At 31.5% G+C, this 20,181-nt stretch overlaps 3 protein-coding genes, 1 long non-coding RNA gene and 1 pseudogene across 10 annotated transcripts in view; 1 reads left to right on the top strand and 4 right to left on the bottom strand.

Annotated features, from left to right (window-relative positions):
• Window positions 1-836, bottom strand: part of LOC104747509 (pentatricopeptide repeat-containing protein At2g17033-like) — a 3,396-nt gene extending 2,560 nt beyond the window's left edge. The window contains exons 1-3 of one of the 2 annotated variants that reach the window (XM_019237176.1): window positions 677-835; window positions 508-558; window positions 12-409 (exon numbers count right to left, since the gene is read on the bottom strand). In XM_019237176.1, coding sequence (XP_019092721.1) covers window positions 12-386 — 375 coding nt within the window. In that variant the 5' untranslated portion in view covers window positions 387-409; window positions 508-558; window positions 677-835. Of the gene's footprint in view, window positions 1-11; window positions 410-507; window positions 559-676 lie in introns of both variants that reach the window. The other variant, XM_019237175.1, reaches the window with a different exon arrangement.
• Window positions 1,004-2,807, bottom strand: LOC104747508 (F-box protein SKIP23). Its single transcript, XM_010469152.1, has 2 exons — window positions 1,542-2,807; window positions 1,004-1,292 (listed from the first exon to the last, which is right to left on the bottom strand). The coding sequence occupies exons 1-2, from the start codon at window positions 2,721-2,723 to the stop codon at window positions 1,251-1,253; spliced, it is 1,224 nt and encodes a 407-aa protein (XP_010467454.1). The 5' UTR covers window positions 2,724-2,807; the 3' UTR covers window positions 1,004-1,250.
• LOC104747506 (sphingosine kinase 1-like) lies at window positions 9,990-12,387 on the top strand (the record flags this gene model as incomplete). 6 transcript variants are annotated; one of them, XM_019237181.1, is given in 8 exon segments in its annotated part: window positions 9,990-10,062; window positions 10,375-10,461; window positions 10,551-10,621; window positions 10,754-10,824; window positions 10,953-11,375; window positions 11,491-11,630; window positions 11,935-11,993; window positions 12,109-12,387. In XM_019237181.1, coding segments are annotated over 4 exon segments (237 nt in total), but the record flags the coding sequence as incomplete, so codon positions are not given.
• On the bottom strand, window positions 12,257-13,805 carry LOC104747507 (annotated as a pseudogene).
• On the bottom strand, window positions 14,910-16,982 carry LOC104747505. The gene is made up of 2 exons (XR_761173.2): window positions 16,673-16,982; window positions 14,910-15,134 (listed from the first exon to the last, which is right to left on the bottom strand). It is a non-coding gene; the product is annotated as an uncharacterized LOC104747505 (long non-coding RNA).

The raw sequence follows: 20,181 nt of genomic DNA, 5'->3' as shown, positions 1-20,181 counted from the left end.
GCTTCAGTGATTTCAGAATACAACTGAGGAGCAAAGAAGGAGAGATGGGGATGGGAAGTGTGATCCGAGAGGAGATGAGAGAGGACATTGAGAGCCAATGATTTAGGAGAAGCAGCTACAAACTTCTTGATGTGTCGGTTTGTCGCTGACGGGTCTCCAGCTAAAGATGGGGATGATAGGGAGGAGAGAAACCTGTGGCCTTGCTTCATCAAAGGCACTGCTCCAGCCTTGCAACAAACTTTCATTTTCGTTCTGTAAGTCCATGAAACATTGCTAAGCTCTTCTCCCCAGTGACAGATACCATGGATTAGCCTCTGAGGCGAACTGAAAAGAAACTGTCTGTTATTGCTGCTTATCAGCTTGTTCTGAGGTATATGTTTGGACATAAAGGTTCTGGTAACAACCACACCTGCATAGTATATAGTAGTACTCATGAATGAGTACCAAGAAATCAACCATATAGATGATTTGAATCAGAAATTGAGATTTAATTTCCAAATTACATACATGTAAAGCTACAATGCCCAATTCAGTTCCAATTAGTTACAGAAACTAATGCTACAACAGACAGAGAAACTCGTTAATACACAACTAGTTATCAGAAAAGGGAAAAACTTTCAAACCCTAGCTATGAAAATCGAAAGAATCAATGAGAGTTTACAAGAGTCGGGCTTACCACCATGGACGCTCTGGATCAAAGCCGCCATTTTTCAACTTGTAACGAGGTTGCTGCCTCTGTTTTGCCGTAAATCCTTTTCCAACATCACTCACTGTCCGTCCATACGTTTTTGAGCGACACTACTAGCTACGAGCCTACGACATCGCCATATACCAGATTCGGTTTAGAAATTTGGTACCGGTTTATGTCATCCCACCCATTTTTTTAATTTGGTTTAGCTCTGTCGTCACATCATCATATCATTATCCAATTCAAGTTCTAGAATTATAAAATTTGGGTGTTGCTGAATGCTGACTTTCACATAAATGGTTAGATTCGAAACGATAATTTAGAACAGGATTATATGAATTTACCAAGTAAGTTTGTCCTGTAACAAATTGTTTTGGAGAATAAGATGAAAGATTACAAAAAAGGTTCTTTTATGTACGCCAAGCTAGTGAAAAAGCTTGGAAAACATCAACAATTTAAGTTTGTAGTCTCTATGGGTTCTCTCAATCTCACAAGTATTCAGAAAGATTAACCTCTGTGTATCCATAGCATCTCCAAGGTCCTAAACTCCGGATTTTGTAATTCAAGACCTGGATGATGTCTCCCCAGTATGATATTCAACACGCTGAGACAGTCAACGTTTCACATGTTAGCAATGAACACATATTTGAACATAACTGAACGTGACTAATCCAATTCGAGTTCAGAGACTGTTTGCAAAGATGAGAGATGTCGAGTGATACAAGGATGTCACAGTGTTTCCATGGCCACAAGGTGAAAATGTTGGGTAGTGTATATACAGCTATAAGCTATAAAGATCCTAGACAAAAGGGCACTTCAGGTGTTAAGAGGATTCAAAACTACTGAGACTGACCTCATGAGAAGTAATCCAGGGAGGTGGAGGCCAAAAGAGCATGGCATATTCAGGTATCTTTTGCGCCAGCTCAATTTTCCCACTGCTGAAATCAAACACTCCCAAATCTCGATCTTGCATCGCTCCCAAGTCTTCCCCATTGTAGACATTACCATTGAAGAACACAGAGCTTCCCCCACAGAGAGGCAAAATATCAGAAGTTGAAGCGGAAAAGGTGGAATCATCACCGAGGAACAACATCTTATCTTCAAGATCGTAAACATCAGCCCAACTCTTCTCTCTTTCCACAAACTTAAAGACTTTAAATTTAACGGTTCTCTCATTCATATAAAACGCAGGATGCTCCAAGATCTCCTCTGCGAATCCAGGATCCCCATCAACTGCCTCTAAGCTCAAATACATATCCACAAGCAACATTTCACCACAAGATTCAATCAAATACTTCTTATCACCACCAAACACAGGACTTGCAACAACGGTAAGTTTCAACGAAGTGTAATCCACAACCACAGCTCTCCCATTGTTATCAACAGCAAAGAAGCGTCCATCGAACAAAAACACATCATCATAAGGAGAAGGCATGTCATCAATCACAGTCCATGCCCGATCCCAAGACCTATACACAGCTAACTTCCCAGAGACATGAATCGTAAGCAAAACAAACTTATACTCGACATCACAATCTAAGTACTTGACAACAGCTTTCTCCAAGTATAAACTGTCTACAATATCACCAACGGTATTGAAATAATGAAGCTTGCATTCACAACCCAATTCTCGAACCTTAAACTTTGACATATCGAGCAGACGAGGGAAATGCTCAGGAATTGAGTTTCTAACATCACTCAACGGATCTAAAAGAGTCACCTTTCGAGGATTGCTATGGTCTTCCTCCACTTTGATCAGCCAACCAAACGAATCAGACTCCATGTGCGGTTCATGAGGTTTGATGAGTAAGATGCTCCGGTGGGAGAGACGGAAACCTACGGCGGAATCGGGGAAGAGGCTGCCACCGTTATCGGGGAGGATCGGGAGGTGATGTGTAGGGAGGGGACGTTTCGGCTCGGCGGCGGATCGCCATGAAGAACATACGGAACGGAAGTGGATGAGATCGAAGGAAGATTCTAGAGATTTTGAGATTAGGTCTAAGAGATCCTTGGGGAGTGTAGACCAATCCACCATTGATGCAATTGATAAGCTTAGAAATGCCTCTGAGAAAAAACAAATTCTTTTTTGGAATTTGATGATACCAGGATGAGTTTTTGACCCGACCCGAATATGTTACAACAGCAGGTTGACTAACCCGTCGGGTCCACATGTCCCATATCTAAGGTTGGCAAAATTACCACTGGTAATTTAAATAATCAACGTACCCAAAGATCCTCTTCCGCTATTATTTAAATCGGTTATAACATAATGATATGAACTTAGATCATAAATTTATAACCAAGCTATGGTATCTTCTGCAAAAATTGTCATTTTGATCACTCCCAATATTTTTGTTTGTTTTTTCTGATGTAAAGAAACACTTCCACCTTTAAAAGATCACAAGGATTATTTTTATTCCAATACTTAAAAGAGTGTGAGTAGTGTGGAAATGAAGTCTCATATTAAAAAAACAGTTTTTAATACAAATACTAGGATATAATAATAAAAATTATTGTTTTATTTTATTTTTTTAATTATTTTATTTGAGATAATATTTATTTTTAATCATTATGTAAATCTATTAGTCTATTTGAATACTAATTATTTTAGAATATTATAGTATTTTATTTTTGACATATTATTACAGTTTTATATTGTTTATTTGTTGTATTTGCATTATATTTTTTGAAATATAAAATAATAATTTTAATATTATAATTGTGAGTAAATAAAAATTGTTAATTTATCATCTATATAAATTTAATTTTACCAACCCGCCAATATGGAAATTAAAACACATATTTTTCATACATTGAGTAATATATCTTCGTTTTAAAATATTCAAATCACAACATATGCAGTAAAAAAATATGCATTTTATTAATTATCAGTATTATATGAAAGTTCTAAACAATTTGTAAATAAAATAAAATAAAGATGATAGGAGAATCATAATTTGAAATCTTAGCAAAATTTTCGAATTTAGTTATTAAAAATAATTGTATTGTATACTTGAATATAAAATCTTAGTTTTTAAAATTCTGATTGGTTTACATATATATTTTAAAATAATTAGTAATTTTGTCCATAATTTATTAGAGAGAGAAATTATTTTTTTAGATTTTTTAATATTTGATATGTGAGTGTTTTTTATTTTTAATTTAATTATATTTATTTAAATTACTTAATTAATCTTAATTAATTTTTTTATAATGGCAATTGAATGTAATTTTTTACACATTTTAAGATTAGTTTCATATTTGTACTTCTCAATTAATATAGTAGGATTTTTAATTAAACCAGTAAAAAGTGAGGGATTAAAAAAAATTAAAGAAAACACCATGCAGGTTTACGGAGACCAACAGAAATATATATATTTACAAATTGTTCACTGGAGAATAAAAAGATTAATATTAAAAAATAATAATGTGTAATCCTAAGTTTAATCTCTTTTAATTTAATCTTGTATATAAATCAATTCATACTAAAAAAAACTATGAACAAACAAGCCATACTACTAATGATGATAGTGATCATAATGATGACTAATGTTGATGATAATAATGCACATCTTTTGTTCACTCATACGATTTCTAGCAAACTGTGTAGATTTAATTGTTGCAATTCTCATAATCCTTTATCATACATATTGGAAGTTCATAAATAAAAGAAATATTTTTGTTGTTATAAAGTAAACCATAACAAAAGCAAAAGAAACAAACTATAACATCTAGTGTTTAGATAAAATCACTATTAAACCACTTGCAAATATAAATGATAGATACCTAAAAAATTATTTTAAAAGAAAAATTACTATGTTAAACCACTTGGATCACTACAAATTATACATTAATCTTATCGACTGACATACATATAGAAATTTATATTCATAACTATTATCTACTACTCTGATGTCCTAAAATTTAAGATAAAACTAATTAGAGTGGATATATAAACATGGTGTAATAAATGTTAGTTAAACAATCAGATCTCAACATGCATGTGTTCATGAATATGAGATTCCACCAATGATTAGTGTCATCATTAAATCAAGTGGAAATATAATAATTCAACGAATCAATAACATTTGTTCATATAAATTCATCGTAAAATTATAACAAAAAGGAAATAAAAGTTTACCAATAACAAGATAAATCTTTAATCCTAAAAAAAAACTAATTTAATTTAAATTTAAATAACTAATTTAATCTGCACGGTGGATTCGGAGCGGTCCTTGATTGTGTGGTGATGTTGTTCATGGATCTCAAGAACGTTCGCAGAGCGACTCACTTCCCTCGTGACCCTTCTAGCACTACAAAAAAAAGAGCAAGTTGCATCATTTAATTTGTGTCAAATAAATAAATGATTTAAATTTGAATTATTTTTCTATGAATGATACAAAAAATAAAATTTAACATCAATTCAAATAACTGATGCCATCAGTAATCTGATTTACATCAATTCAGAATAATTGATATAAATTTATATTAATTTGCATCACTTTGAAATATTGATACAAAATATAATTTTACATCACTTAAACAATTGATATAATTTATAAACTATACTAACATTACTTAAAATAATTGATACAAATTTACATCAATAAAAAGTGATGCCAATTATATGATTTCACATCAATTGTAAAAACTGATATAGCTATTTATTTGTTTATATCGATTAAACGAACTGATGTTATTTACTCTTGATTTGTATCAGTTAAGAAATTTGACGCTAATAAAACCAACATGCATAATAATTAACAAATAAAACAAATATAAATAAATAAATATATATATATATATATATTAATTTATTAGTTTTTAATTATTTTCAGTTTTTTTAACTCTATTTAAATATCTAGTTTCTTTCTAGTATTTTTTAAATTAAAAAATCTCAACCGTATGTTCACTTTTGATTTGGCAATAAATAAAAAATAATAACAATAAATTAATTCAAACCTTAAATCTTTATATTTCTGTTAAAAATTGTTTATGGCTACAATATAAATTCAATTTCGAATTCTGTTTATGGTTACAACCTTAAATTCTCACGTAACGTATATCCTCAATTTCCATTTTAGAAAAGGTGAAAAATATTCTTTTTAGTAAGTAATAAATGTTTTAAATATTTTAGCACATAATAAAAATAGCATTTTCCTTAAAAACAACTAATTAACTCATCCTTTTTTTGAGGGATCCTAAATATTTTCTTCTTCAACCTCACATTCACTTACTTCATAATTGTTAGTTCTTCTCCATCTCATGCTCTTTTTATTTTTTGGGAGGTTTTTACTTTCTCAATTTCTTCAATAAATCTACATATGTTGAGGCTTCAATTCTAATTATCTCAAAGGTTGTGATTACAATCATTCTCACATTTTGCTTTGTTATGAGTTTTTGTTTATGTTCTAATTATGATTTTGTAAACAGTAAGGAGATTGACATGTATGTACTCCTACATGGTTTGGGAAAAGATCATGTAAAGGTATTCTTATACTTTGAAATATATATATATATATACAATATTCAAGAGATATAATCCTTTTTTTGTAGTATGACGATATTTCAAGCACCATGATAAATCTAACTTACAATCATTATTCTACATGTAGAAGAGGCAAAGTACAGAAAAACCGTTTTCAAGATGAAGGAATAATATCAGCAAGATAATGGAAATGAAGTAACATGAAACAAAAGCAAGATGTGTTTCATAAACGCGGAAGGAATCATGCTCCATTGTAATCTTGGATCATATCACCTTTTTTTTTCTATAAAGAGTCGATGATGATGTATATTATAGGCTTTGAATAAGATTTGATCTACAAATGGTGATGAATTAGTAAAGATTTTAATATAGTTGTATTGAGATTCTAATAGATATTTTATACAGTTTTTGCTATACAAAATATAATAATTATTAAAAATATATTTTTTATTAATAAAATAAATTAGTAATACGAAATTATATTAAAAAATTGTAAATAACATAATTATTGGAAATCAATTATAAAAATTGGAATTAATTTTAACATCACTACTTACAGTTGATACAAAAATTTTACATCAATTATAATAATTGTTACAAATATTAATATCACTTATATTAATTGATACAAATTTAACAACATTTATAATAAATGATACAAAACTTAACATCATTTTTTTACAAGTGATATAAATTAACATCAATATCAATAATTGATGCAAATATTTTTTAAACTGATGCAAAATATTTGCATCATCAAATCATAAATCATTTTTATAAATGATGTAAAACTTATTTGCATCAATTATACATGATGCAAATATATAAAATAACTGATGTAATACAACCTTTTTTTTGTAGTGTAGGTTTGTGCCATACTTGTGGGCCCTAGATCCTTATGACATTAACTAGTGAAAACGTTTGGGGTTTTGTCCTAATTTTTGTAATGACGTGGGCTTATATGAGATCATCTAGTATTTTCATAGCTTCACAATGAATATTATATCAAAATCTTGTCATCAAAATTAAAATATCATTCTAGATTCATATTATTATTACTTTTTTATTATCTATATATACATTTTTAGAAACATTTATGAAATAAATCCTGAAGTTCATACCTATTTACAGTCATGTCATTGACATTAATTTTTTGAATTTGTAGAAAAAAAAATTAAAACAATATTTTGCACAACCGAGATTTCCAAAAATCTCTAACTTTATGCTTTTTAGAAACAACCCAAAGAAATTGTTTTTTTCCAAATTAACAACTAACTAGGATATAACCCGCGGGACAATAATTTTAATTTTAAAATTTTAAAATTTATATTGTATTTATTTGTTATTTTGTTATTATTTTATTAACTTTAAAAATATAAAATTTTACAAGTATTTGATATAAGTATTCAAAGAATAGGATTTTTGTAGTGTTTTCAAGGTTTTAATCTGTGTGGTATATGTATAGTCTAGTAATACATTTATCTCCTGCTACACATCTAAAATTGTTTAAAAAAATATGCTGTATATCATTTAAATTTGAGAGATTCTAGCATCCATAAAAATTGTTTTGAAGATTTAATGAGTTAAAACTTTAATTGATAGAGTTGTTTTTGGAAAAATCGGAATGTATAGATGTTGTTAAGATTTTATGGCAATAAATGTAACAAATTTTAGTCAATTTAAGAAGGGAAATTACCTAGAATATTACGTATAAGTTGGTTTATTACTAGACTAACACATTTAGTTTTTTGACTTACTCAAACAACACATAAAAGTTTGATTATTACTTGTAAACCAGGGTTGTGTGTTTTATTACAGTAATGCCATTTACTAATTTGGAAAAAAAACCAGATTAATTCTTTCTATTTGATTCATCTTCTACGACAAAATCATAGCATCCAAACATAAGAAACCATATTCTTGTTATAGATCTAGATTCATTAGGTGTTTTTGGAGAGATTTGTTCAATGACTAGATTTTGGTTTATTATTTTTCCCTTATTTTTTCCCCTATTTCTTTACCTTGAAAGATATAATCTTCATCGGATTTTTTTTTTTCCTTCTTTCGTATATGTTTGTTTTCAGCCTTATCAAATCTCCAGAAACGAAACAAAATCTCAATTTTAATCACTAGCCCAAACTTGTTTTTCTTCTCTGCTTTGAAATCCATAAAAAAAAAAGCTAAAAGCGCATTGAAACATGAAGGCCTACCGGAGAAGCAAAAAAGCGGTCACATTTTCCGGCTAAACGGACAGATCGACCGGTGAAAGCTCCGATTATCTACAGTTTCTACTTTGATAAGCATTGCATGTTTTAAAGTTTTGAGTTTAATGAAATGCTGAACAATCAAATTCATGTAAAATGTTTTTTTTTTTTTTTTTTTTTTTTTTTTTTNAAGGAGATATAATTTGGAAGAGATTTTGACCTAATCTCTGCTTCTTGAGTAATTGTAAGACCGCAAAGTCTTAATACTCAACGACTTTATATATGTAAATTCGGCTCTTTTGTTTTTAGCTAGACTCAACAACTCTGTTTTGTGTTTAATTTTTTCTTTGTTTCTGAAATTTTTTCTGGCAAGTGTGAATCTGGGTTTTCAATTCACGTGTTAATATAAAATTTTGATCGATGATGGAAAACAACAGAGAAAGGAGAATAGCTCTCACTACAGCTGGTTCGGCTTCTGGGATTGCATCAGGTATTATCCAGACCTACCTCTTCAGAACAGATCATAGAGGAAAGGCGGAGCGATTGGGCTTATTCGAAGCTTGTGGTGGTGCTTGACATCGTTTGGAACGGTTGTTGCCACAGCTGTTTTCGGTTATGAGAATTTGTTTATGAGCTTTTATGTTCTACAAAACAATTGGGAATGGCTCAAGCACGAGCTGCTGAATTAGAGAAGCAGGTGAGACTTTTTTTCATCTCAGCTTTTGCTAGACTTTTGTTTAAAGTTGAGGTTAAAATATCTCCATGCTCTAAGCCTCGTCATTTATGCTATGTTTACCAAATCAGTTTCCATTCTTAACTATATTATATCTCCTGATGACAGATCCTTGCATTAACAGTTTTGACCATCCTACAAATATAATCCTTAATGAATCTCATCTCATGAACGGGTGTTTTCCACAAAGGTTAGCTTTTGATTTCTATTTCTAGTTTCTGCAAGCATTGTAGTTTATGTTCAACTTTGCTTCAAGTTATACAGGTCATTGTAGTTTATGTTCTTTACTTCTAAACTTCTGCACTATTTTTCCTTCCTTCTTAAGCTCTTTGTTGATTTTCAGATTCAAGAGGCTTCTGAAAACTAGCTTTTTTCTCGATTTGTCTTGTGTGAGTTGTGTCCGAATAGTTTTTAAAAAAATACTGTAGCAAGAAGCACACCAAGTGCTCGAGAAAATGCTTCAAGAACCTCTTTATTCTTAGTATCTTTTTTTTTATAGACTCTAACTACAGTTTCTATGGTCTGGTAACAAATTCTTGGTGAGAGTTAACTGCTATCATTCGGGAGAGTTCAAAGAGGAAAATGACCAGTTCAATTTTGTAAATGGTGAGGTTGTATCATTTTCCCTGTGTCAATTGTTTTGGTCAACTTCAATTGGAAGTGATGATGTGTGTCTATTCTCACCTGATTCGAACTAAATGAATATAGAATTCAGGACTAAAACGAAGCTAGAGGAAAAAAAAATATTGTTTGTTGAAGTGTTGGTTAGAAGAAGCAGTCTCTTGTTAAATTATGTGTTTACTTTTTTTCTTACGTTCTGGGGATAAACAATTTTTTATTGTTGCTGATTCTTACGATTGGTTCCTAATTTAGTAGGTTGTAAATGGACTGCTCGAAAGAGCAGACTGGAGAACTGCTTTAAAATTGCCGATCGGAATGGTCCCTGCAGGTTTGTGTTTCATCCTCGAACTTTGAAGCTGTTTGCAATAGGCTTACATTTATTGTTTATGTGTTTGTTAATTATCATGCTTCCATTTCTTTGCCTTTAAAATATCGTGCATTGTTTGTAATCAGAAGATCTTTAGAGGTCTAGTTTTCTTCATCCTTTTCGTGTTGTGTGTTGTTTTCTGTGATGGTTTTTGGTTCAGTAACAATGACGATTTGATTGTAGTTTATCATACGAAAAATTGATAACATGCATGCGAAACTTTTAGCGAATATGTTTTACTCTCTGTTTGTACATTAAAATCCTTGACTGCAGGAACTGGTAATGGCATGATAAAGTCATTGTTGGACACGGTTGGGCTTCGATGCTGTGCAAACAGTGCTACTATTTCTATTATCCGAGGTTCTGCTCCATACAAAATTCTATCCTGCATTAACATTTTCTTTTTCCTCAGTAATAAGCTCCTTAAGAAATTATATTTGTATTGGCAGGTCATAAACGTTCTGTAGATGTGGCAACTATTGCCCAAGGGAATACCAAATTTTTCAGTGTCTTGCCTGGGGTATGCCAGTGAATTCTACTTCTTAGTCTATGTCCAGAGTCAGAAAGTTATTTGCAAATGAAAGTAGTACATGAGCTTGCTGAAAGCCTGAAACATACTTTTTGTTGTATTGATTAGTACAGTTTATTTCAGTTTTAATAGCAGATATTGACATTGAGTCAGAGAAGTTCAGATGGATGGGAAGTGCTCGTATTGACTTCTATGTACGTTTAGTTAACAAGTTTGACAATTGTTGCATTGCAGTTGTTAAGCTACTGGTGAGACTTTATGATTTTAATCGGATGTTCTTTTATTGAACTTAAGAAATGTTTTTACTTTCTTGTTTTCGCAGGCTCTTCAGAGGATATTATGTTTAAGACAATACAATGGACGAATTATATTTCTACCAATACAACAGATATTGGTAGAAATTAAATTAAATTAAATTAAATTAACGATTCTCTACTGTAAGCTCTTAATTTTATTACTTTATGTTTATTCTTAGTTCTCACCGTTTGATTGGTAGTATCTTACTCTTTATCTTATGCCCTGAATCGAATTGTTATTGTTCACCGAAATTGGAACTTGGGCCCTGTGTTATTTTTTACTTGCCTCCTCAAAATTGTGCATATCACTCACTGTGTTTTGTCTGTTGTCCGTTCTCTTCTTGTTTTGTCCGTTGTCCGTTGTCTTCTATATGCAGGTCTTCTATCTGCAATTGCTTGCTGGTAAGTGGTAAGAAGGTTACTGTACTGCTATGTGACAGTCCTCAGAGGTATGGTTAAGAGTTTTAAAAACGTTTTAGCATCATGTTATGGTTTTCTTATAACATAATGATTCAACACCGCTTGGTTATGAGTGATCTTTTCTTTCTTTTTTTCTTGTTACAGGTGCATCCGTATTATATGTAGCTAGCTACTGGGAACAAGAACTCTAAACGAGAAGCTATCATGGTTCCTGGACGACGGTGGTGAAGGCACAATTCAAAATGTTGGAGCTGATTGCCATCTATGCTCTACCCATTACGTAGGTAACTCCCACTATATACTTTGCTTTAAGTTGTGTTTTGATTTACTACCCACATGATTACGGATTGCTATCTGTTCATGTTCATGTTTTGCTTTTGCTCTCTCTCTCTCTTTATTCACGACTAGTAGTCCTCAGCTCTACATATTTGGCTATGTTTTTGTAAGCTCTTCATTCTACTTTTGATGTTCCTTTGGAGTTCTCACCGTTTATTAAATTTAATAGGTTGTTTCAGTCTTATGTCCTGAAGCTAATGTTAAAATTTTGTGCTTATTACTCACTGTTTGATCTTTAAATTCTTGAGGCAGGTATATCGTTAGAATTCATCCCTCTGGCTTATGGTATACACTTACAGGCCAAACCAAAGGTATTTACTCATGCATGAGGAAGTTTCTAGCTTTTTTAAGTCTCCAAGAAAACCTTGTTGCAGTACTTTTCATTACTGCTGTGTATGATCTCTGAGCATTACTGTCTAATATCAGGCTAAGCAACAAATGCCAAAACTCGGAGACAAAGTCTAGATTCAAAAGCAAAATCCATGCAAGGACCCTTCCCAAAAGACTTTTTACACAAAGTACTATGATGTGGCAGTCCTCATTTCAAGAACCTTATAGAGTGTATTTAACAGTCTTCTGTCACTGTATTTGTAGAGTGTATAGATAGTAAACGTGAGGATGTTATTACCATTTTGTAGAGTGTATAGATAGTAAACGTGAGGATGTTATTACCATACTTATATACCAATCATAAGAATTTTTTTCTGGGAGTTGTGTTATTCTTTTTTTGTATATATCTGTCTTACACTAGAAAAATTATTACAATCATTTTTAAGACTTACATATTCAAGATAAATCAAGAACCTACAAGACCATATGGGTTTCTTTTAGCGTCCATGAGAGACGAAAGATTCAGTGAAGGTCAAGGGAGCAATGGAACTGGACTCAGGAGAATCAGCTGTTTCACCTGAGATTACAAGACCTGGATAAACTTCTTGAGCTTAGACAATGTCAAATAAGTTATCAGGAAGCTGAGCCACACTGTCCAAGAATTTAACGACGCTGTACATATTTGGTCTGATGGCTGCTATCGGATGTGAACAGAGTAAGCCAAGTTTCAGAATAAGTGCTGCTTGCTCCTCAACATACTCATCTCCAATCTTATGATCAAGAATCTGCATGATATCTCCATTCTCCCAACACTCTAGCACCCAGTCAGTAAGTACCATCTCGCTTTGCGATGCTCGTGGCAATATAGGTTTTCTCCCGCAAGAAATCTCTAGCATCACTACACCGAGTGCAAACTTGTACTTGCCTTTCCTGTTCTTGAGAGCTCAGGTGAAATATACCCAAGTGTACCTTCAAATCAACAACATTATGAAAGAAAGATCTTTTTTGAGACTAACCGAAATAAGCAAAATACAAAAAGGTACTTGCCACATGAGAGGTCTGAGGATCAATCCCGTGATCACAGAGCTTTGCGAGACCAAAGTCACCAAGGTTTGCCTTCATATTAGCGTCAAGGAGGACATTGGCTGGTTTAATATCCCTGTGGATAATCACCTGCACCCATTGTTGGTGCTAGTAACAAAGTCCAGAAGCTACGTCTTTAATAATTTTGAATCTCTGTGCCCATTCAAGACTCATCATCGGTTGGTGGTAGAGGAACTTATCAAGGCTTCCTTTTGGCATACAATCATACACCAAGTAGAGTTCACCTTTGTGTCTACAATATCCCTGTAGCCGAACTAAGTTAGGGTGTCTGAGATGCCCAATGGTTGCAATCTCAGCAATGAACTCTCTCATTCCTTGTCTTGAATCATGAGAAACCATCTTCACCGCAATCTCTACGTTGAAAACTGGTAAGGTACCCTTATAGACTTTCCTAAATCCTCCTTTACCGAGAATCTCAGTATCCTTGAAACCCTTTGTTGCAGTGTGTTGATCTAAAAAAGCTAACCTATGAGGACCAAACTGTACCTCCCAGTCTTCAAGAACTTCTAGTAGCTTCTTCCTCTTCAGGAAAAGCCATAAGCTGAGACTTAAGATGATGAGTTCATAACTTGTGTACGTATGTACGTATGCATTCATAACTTGTGTACGTATGCGTTCATATGTACGTACACGTTTATATGTACGTACACGTTCAATTTTAGGTTTAATGAACCCGAAATTACCAGAATATCCTTGTCTTCTACCTCTAACATACGACTGAAAACCCTAATTTCCCCTGCCTCACTTTATTTTTTCACGACTTATGTCTATTTTTTTGGTTTCACTTGTGGGGTTTTTACTCAACTATTATAGATTTTTGTCTCAACATCTGATTTCTAAATTAAAAACCTATAATAAGTGAGTTATATAGATTTCCAAAAAGATATCTTGTTCTTCCATGGATGAACCCAGAGGAAAGATTTCCGAAACTGAGTAGAAAAAAGACGTTTGCTCCGGCCGATAAACAGAACACGAATGATGAATCTGCTACAAACTTTATTACATGAACACCATTAATCGGAAGAACAGCAAACGTGTTTAGATCTATCCCCAATAAGTCTATCACAACGCTAGACTGTCTTTGCCAGCTCAAACAAATTCGTATTATTCTGGTAAGACTTTACAGCTGTCAAAAATGCCTACTAAATCTACCACAGACTAGAACTCTACCAATACACTACGAAAACTATTGAGAAAAACAAACAAAGTATACCAAAAATATCTGTAAAGGATGAGGTATGTCGCATAAATCTGTCGCAACAGGCCATTAGTCTACCATAAATATCTTTTGGGTCATATTGACTGTTGAAGGTGTACGTCAGATATTTTTGGTACACTTAGTTTTTGATACACATATACGTCCACCGATAAGTGTACCAACACTACAACTAAGTGTACCATCTACGTTGACCGATAAGTGTACCAAGACTACAACTAAGTGTACCAAAAATATCTGACGTACACCTTTAATTAGTCCACCTGTATAAATCTACCATCAAAGGATCGGTAGACTTAGTCCCAGCTTCCAATGTTTTTTTTTTTTACTAATGGCATTACCCGTAATTACGTTTTTTCCCAACACTAGTTTCAGGGGTAGTATAGGTACGGTGGATTATTCTAGTAATTACAAACAATTGTGTGTTACTTTTGTAATAAGGAAGCTTTTCTGCAATATTCTAGTAACTCTCCCATTTAAGAAAGTTTAGTATTTGAGTTTCTCTGCAATGTTATTTATGGAATTGTTTTAGGGGTTAATGTTGTAAAAAAAAAAAATAAGTAAAACTTAAAGGGCATAAACCAAAATGTACTTCAAAAATGTTAATATAGATAATAAATACTCTCTCTATATAAAACCTCTAACTAAACCATTTTTAGAAGCAACCTAGCCACAATTCAATTAATTCCTATTAACGAATTATTGCTTTCCAAAATTAAAATTCTTAGATATCTACTTTCATTTAATTATTCAAGACAATCAATTTCAATTGACTATTTCAAAGATCTTCTCCCTCCAATACCTGCACAAAATCGAAACAAAGAAACAGAGTTAAATGCATAATGATATCATATTCCTAAATAAAACAATTAGGAAGATTTTCTCCCTAATTAGTTGCTAACTTAAATATTTTGGGCGTGGAAACGAACAGATTATCACCCTCACTACCAAAAAAAAAACAGATTATCATCCTAATGATGAGGCTATAAATATAGTACACCTAAACTTTACATCACCAAACACCTAAAAGTTTTAGACTAAAACACACTGCTTACATAAATACACCTCCATTCTCTGTTCTCTTAGGTTATATAATTTTTAGTTGCTGGTTTTAGTAGACAAACACAACTGTAAGAATTTTGGTTATTATAATTTTTAATTTTCTGTTTCGTTTATTTAAATCTGACTATTCTCTATATTATCATTTTAGGCAATGGAAATATATTGTGAATGGAGATTCATAGAGACTGAACTCTCTCTAACATATGCTTGTGCACAATTTCGTCCCACCTGATCTAAGTCCATACATGTTGATTGGTAAGTAATATATAAAACTCATATAATTTATTAGTAAATTTATGAAAAATACTTAGGTCACCCCTAGAGGTTTGTTCACCTCCTCCTTTTCAACCAATCAAAATCTTCTATACATTATCTCATTTTAAAAATAAATTAAAATTAAATTAAAAAGCAAAACCAATTAAGGAAAAAAAATTCTGTATATTATTAATTAAGGAAAGTTAAGTATTGGCTTGGTTTAGATTTTACAATTAGAACAAAATTATGTGTCGGTTTGGGTTTACAAATAAATTGTTTAGGGTTTAGATTTTACAACTAAAACGAAATTATATATCGGTTTGGGTTTACAAATAATTTTTTTAAGGTTAAGATTTTATAATTAAAACGAAATTATATGTAGGTTTGGGTTTACAAATGAGGTGGTTAGAGTTTATATTTTACAATTAGAACGAAATTATACGTCGGTTTGGGTTTACAAATGAGATGGTTAGGGTTTAGATTTTACAATTATAATAAAATTATATGTCGGTTTGGGTTTACAAATGAGATGGTTAGGAATTAAATTTTATAATTATAACAAAATTATATGTCGGTTCGGGTTTACAAATAAGATGGTTAGGGTTTAGATTTTACAATTAGAATAAAATTATATGTCGGTTTGGGTTTATAAAATAGTGGTTTAAGTTTTTAATTTTATAATAATGTATACATATTTTATTTCCTTATTTTACAAGGAGGTGAATGGAATGGAGAGGTTCATCCTAGAGGTGAACCCAAGTATTGTTCTAAATTTATTTTTTATCGCCACGTTTTGCCTTTTGCTAATCACTTTAATTCTTCTAAAAATTCAAGATGTAAGTTTAGTGTTAAACAGATTTATTAATATAATATGGATAAACCACGGGAAAAACTAACGAAATTTGTTCCTCAGATACACTTGGTGTTTGGTTCAGAATGGGGCTACAATAACACTTTCAATTTAAAAGTGTAAGATATGATCGATCAGGTTGAAATAACACACTGCAAGTCAGGTGAGGGTACCTGAAAGCTATTTCCTAGCTTCCTTGACGGCGTCGAGCTCTTCAGGCGTACAGAGACTCGGATCAAACTCCCAAAAGTGTCGTCTGACGTGGTTATTGGTGGGTCGCAGCCATGGACTACCTCCTTCGACGATATTCAGCTTCCACATGATCGCTCCGAAGTCTGAAGAATTCGGATCAGATAAGATAAAGAGAATTGTGAATTCGGATTAAATTCATTGCTAAGTTTTTGGTGGGGATAGAGAGAATGAGTGGATGTGTCACCGAGTGAGTTACAATATTTTATATTAACTAATAGGCCTGATTTTTAATTAAAAGTACTCATATATTGGATATGTGCTTGGAAAGCAATTTTTGTTTGGGTTAAATATTTGCAATTTTGTTATTTTATTAAGTAGATGTTTGTAGACAGATCTCATGATTGTTTTAAAATTAAATCCAAATATATTTTAATTTTTTCCTTATTTGTATTTTGTTAACTATTTCAAATTTTTTATTATTATATAGTTTAACTATGCAGAGCAAGACTTAAAATACAATATCTATTTTCAAATTAATTTCAATTATCGTTTTCTATTATTAATATTTAGTCTAACTACACAAATCCCATAATAATAATTTTATACATACATCATACCAAAAGAAATTTGGTAACATAATTATAAAAATATATTATAATTTAAAATACTATTACCTCTACATTGGAAACAAAAAATAAAATCACAAAAACAGTATATTTGTTGACAAAATTAAATTAAATGAACAAAAAGAATATCCTAACTATATAATAAACCACTAAATCTACACAATGGAAATTATACACTACATAATATATTTATGTAAAACTATAGTACATTTAAATAATACAAAAACAGTACTTACATATATAGTTAATATAATAAATAAATTAAATTTAATATTTCTAAATAAAAAAATATAGCCCCGCGGTGTACCGCGGGTGAATATCTAGTTATTGTCGATTGATGAACTTATATTTGAACAACAAGGTACCTAATACAAACACTTGCAAACAAGAAAAGGAGCACACGCAAAAAGCCAAAAAAACTAAGACAACACTCCCAAAAAAAAATTATAAGACAAACTTTTTCTATTCTCAAAAAGAAGGATAGCCTTGAACAAGATAAGAATGTACTATATTATCTCTTTGTAACACTGATTATATTAGTTAAGTCTTTAACTAATCTCCACTTTTTTATATAAGTCATAAGTATAAATTTGAATGTCTTATAAATTAAGTTTCATGCTGATTTGTATTCAGAATCATTTTAGTTTATTTTATATAATGAATTTGAACCATTGCTTTCCAAGAGATATGAGACATTGTATACAATTTTTTTTAATTTTATTCGTCGATTAAGTAATATATGTCCATATAAAAAAATTATTAAGTAACTATATTATTTAATAGTTCAAAATGATTTAAATATAAGATCAAATAAAAGTGAAAGAAAAATCATATATTTATGTTTGAATTAGTTAGAGAGATTTTAAGAAATTGGATAAAATTTGGAAATATTGTTTTTGCAAGGACCTTCCATGTAATTAAGTATAACTAAAAGGGTAGATTGCCAAATGTTAATATAGATTATCAAATATCTTTAAATTTGGATTTTGTTTTTAGAAAAATCTAAGTTCCATAGTTGGATTGGGTTCATTTTAGTTTTATCCTAAAATTATCCATAATTTGTTTCTTTTTAATTTGAATCCAAATTTACTACAAACACTTACCTTCAAGAAGACTTTCCAAAAAGTACAAAAGTCTCTCAAGGTGTCACAAGGTGAAGACAACAGCGACAAATCTTTGGCTGTCTTTGGAGAAGCAGAAGATGTTACAATTGCTCTGTTTGATTCTCTCTTAGCTACATGTCTGGATCAAATACTTGTAGCAAATGGTTAGTCGTCTCAAAGCTAATGAACAAGAAGAAACATTACATGCGAATCAAATGAATGCACAAAGGTTGACACCGACTTCCAATCCGAAAAGACTTTGAAAATGGAGGATGTTCAGATCCTAGAGTCATGCATTCAAGATCTAAAAGATGGACTAGAATCGTTATCTAAGTCTTTGATCAAATACAGAGTTTTAATTCTCAACAGCTTTGGCCACTAAAGCCTAAAATTCTGTACATATAATTAAAAAAAGTTAATAGAAACAAATTCAAGCCTCAATTCCAAACATCTTTTTTTTTCTTTATCTTTGACTCTTTTAACATCAACGAACAGGTTCATCCTATAAACAATAAATCAGAAAATTATCTAATTGAATCTTGAAGCTCAAAAGTTCAAAGGTTAAACATGGTAACAAAAAAAATTACGTCAACAACTTCAATCCACATAAATGACGCTGTCTCGACTCATTGCTGGTGAAGTTTTTCGAATTTCACACGTTCTTTATAATAATAACTCTGTTCATGTCTGTATGGTGGGAAACATTTGAAGTAATTCAAGAAACCATTATTACGAGAGATGAAACTTTAAAGTCTCCGTGAGGTTTCTCACATGTCATATTAGTTGTATAATATCCTTGAGAAAGTTGTTAAATATGAAACAATGTTTTCTCTAAACTCTCTGTGCGTGAGGTTTAACTTTTTCTATGCAATGTTTAAAATGCCAACGTGGACTTACTCTAATGTATACACTAAACATGTATTGTGTCTCCCACCATTCGTCTCCACATGTCAGCTTTCCATAGATAACTAAATATACGAGTGGCTTTAAAACAATGTCTCGTATTTATGCAAGTCTGTTTTCAAGAATATAATACAGAGAAGATCCTAATTCACTGGTTTTGACAATTAAAATCACACGGTGTGCTTATTTTTTATGTTGGGTCCTTTCCATTGTCTCCCACCATTTAGAGATGAACAGAGCTATTATTGCTGTAAACGTGTCAATTCAGAGATACTTGTAGTATTATAATGAGGAATCTTGACGCTGTAATTTAGTTGGTTTAAGTTAAGAAGGTAACTCGTCACAGACTCACAGCATAAAAATCAAACTGTAAATTTTTGGGAGGATTAAATGGTAGAGTTCTTGGTTAGGTGACTTCTTGTTTTCTAGATTAAGGACTGAACTTAAGAAAAGAAATTTAAAACACACAAAAAACTATATGAGAAATCTTGATGTATTTACTTTTTGATTATATATGTACAAAATTTATAGGCATTAGTGGCCTAAGATGTTAAGAATTGAGACTCTGTATTTGATCATCGACTTGGATAGAGATTCAAGTCCATCTTTAAAATCTTGAATGCATGATTCTAGGATCTGAACATCCTCCATCTTCAATGTCTTCTCGGATTGGAATTCGCAATCAAGCCTTGTGAATTCATTTGCTTGCGTCTCCCTTGAAACTTGTTTCTTGCTCATTAGCTTTGAGACGAGTGGCCATTTGTCACAAATATTATTCACGCCTTAAAAATTTAAATTAATCTAAACTATAATTTTAGCTTTTAAATAAGAAGCCTTTGAATAATCATATGTAGTATC

This window comes from Camelina sativa, chromosome 15, assembly GCF_000633955.1.
Source record: "Camelina sativa cultivar DH55 chromosome 15, Cs, whole genome shotgun sequence".
In the NCBI taxonomy this organism is placed as follows: domain Eukaryota; kingdom Viridiplantae; phylum Streptophyta; class Magnoliopsida; order Brassicales; family Brassicaceae; genus Camelina; species Camelina sativa.
This window is presented reverse-complemented; position numbering and strand designations above follow the sequence as displayed.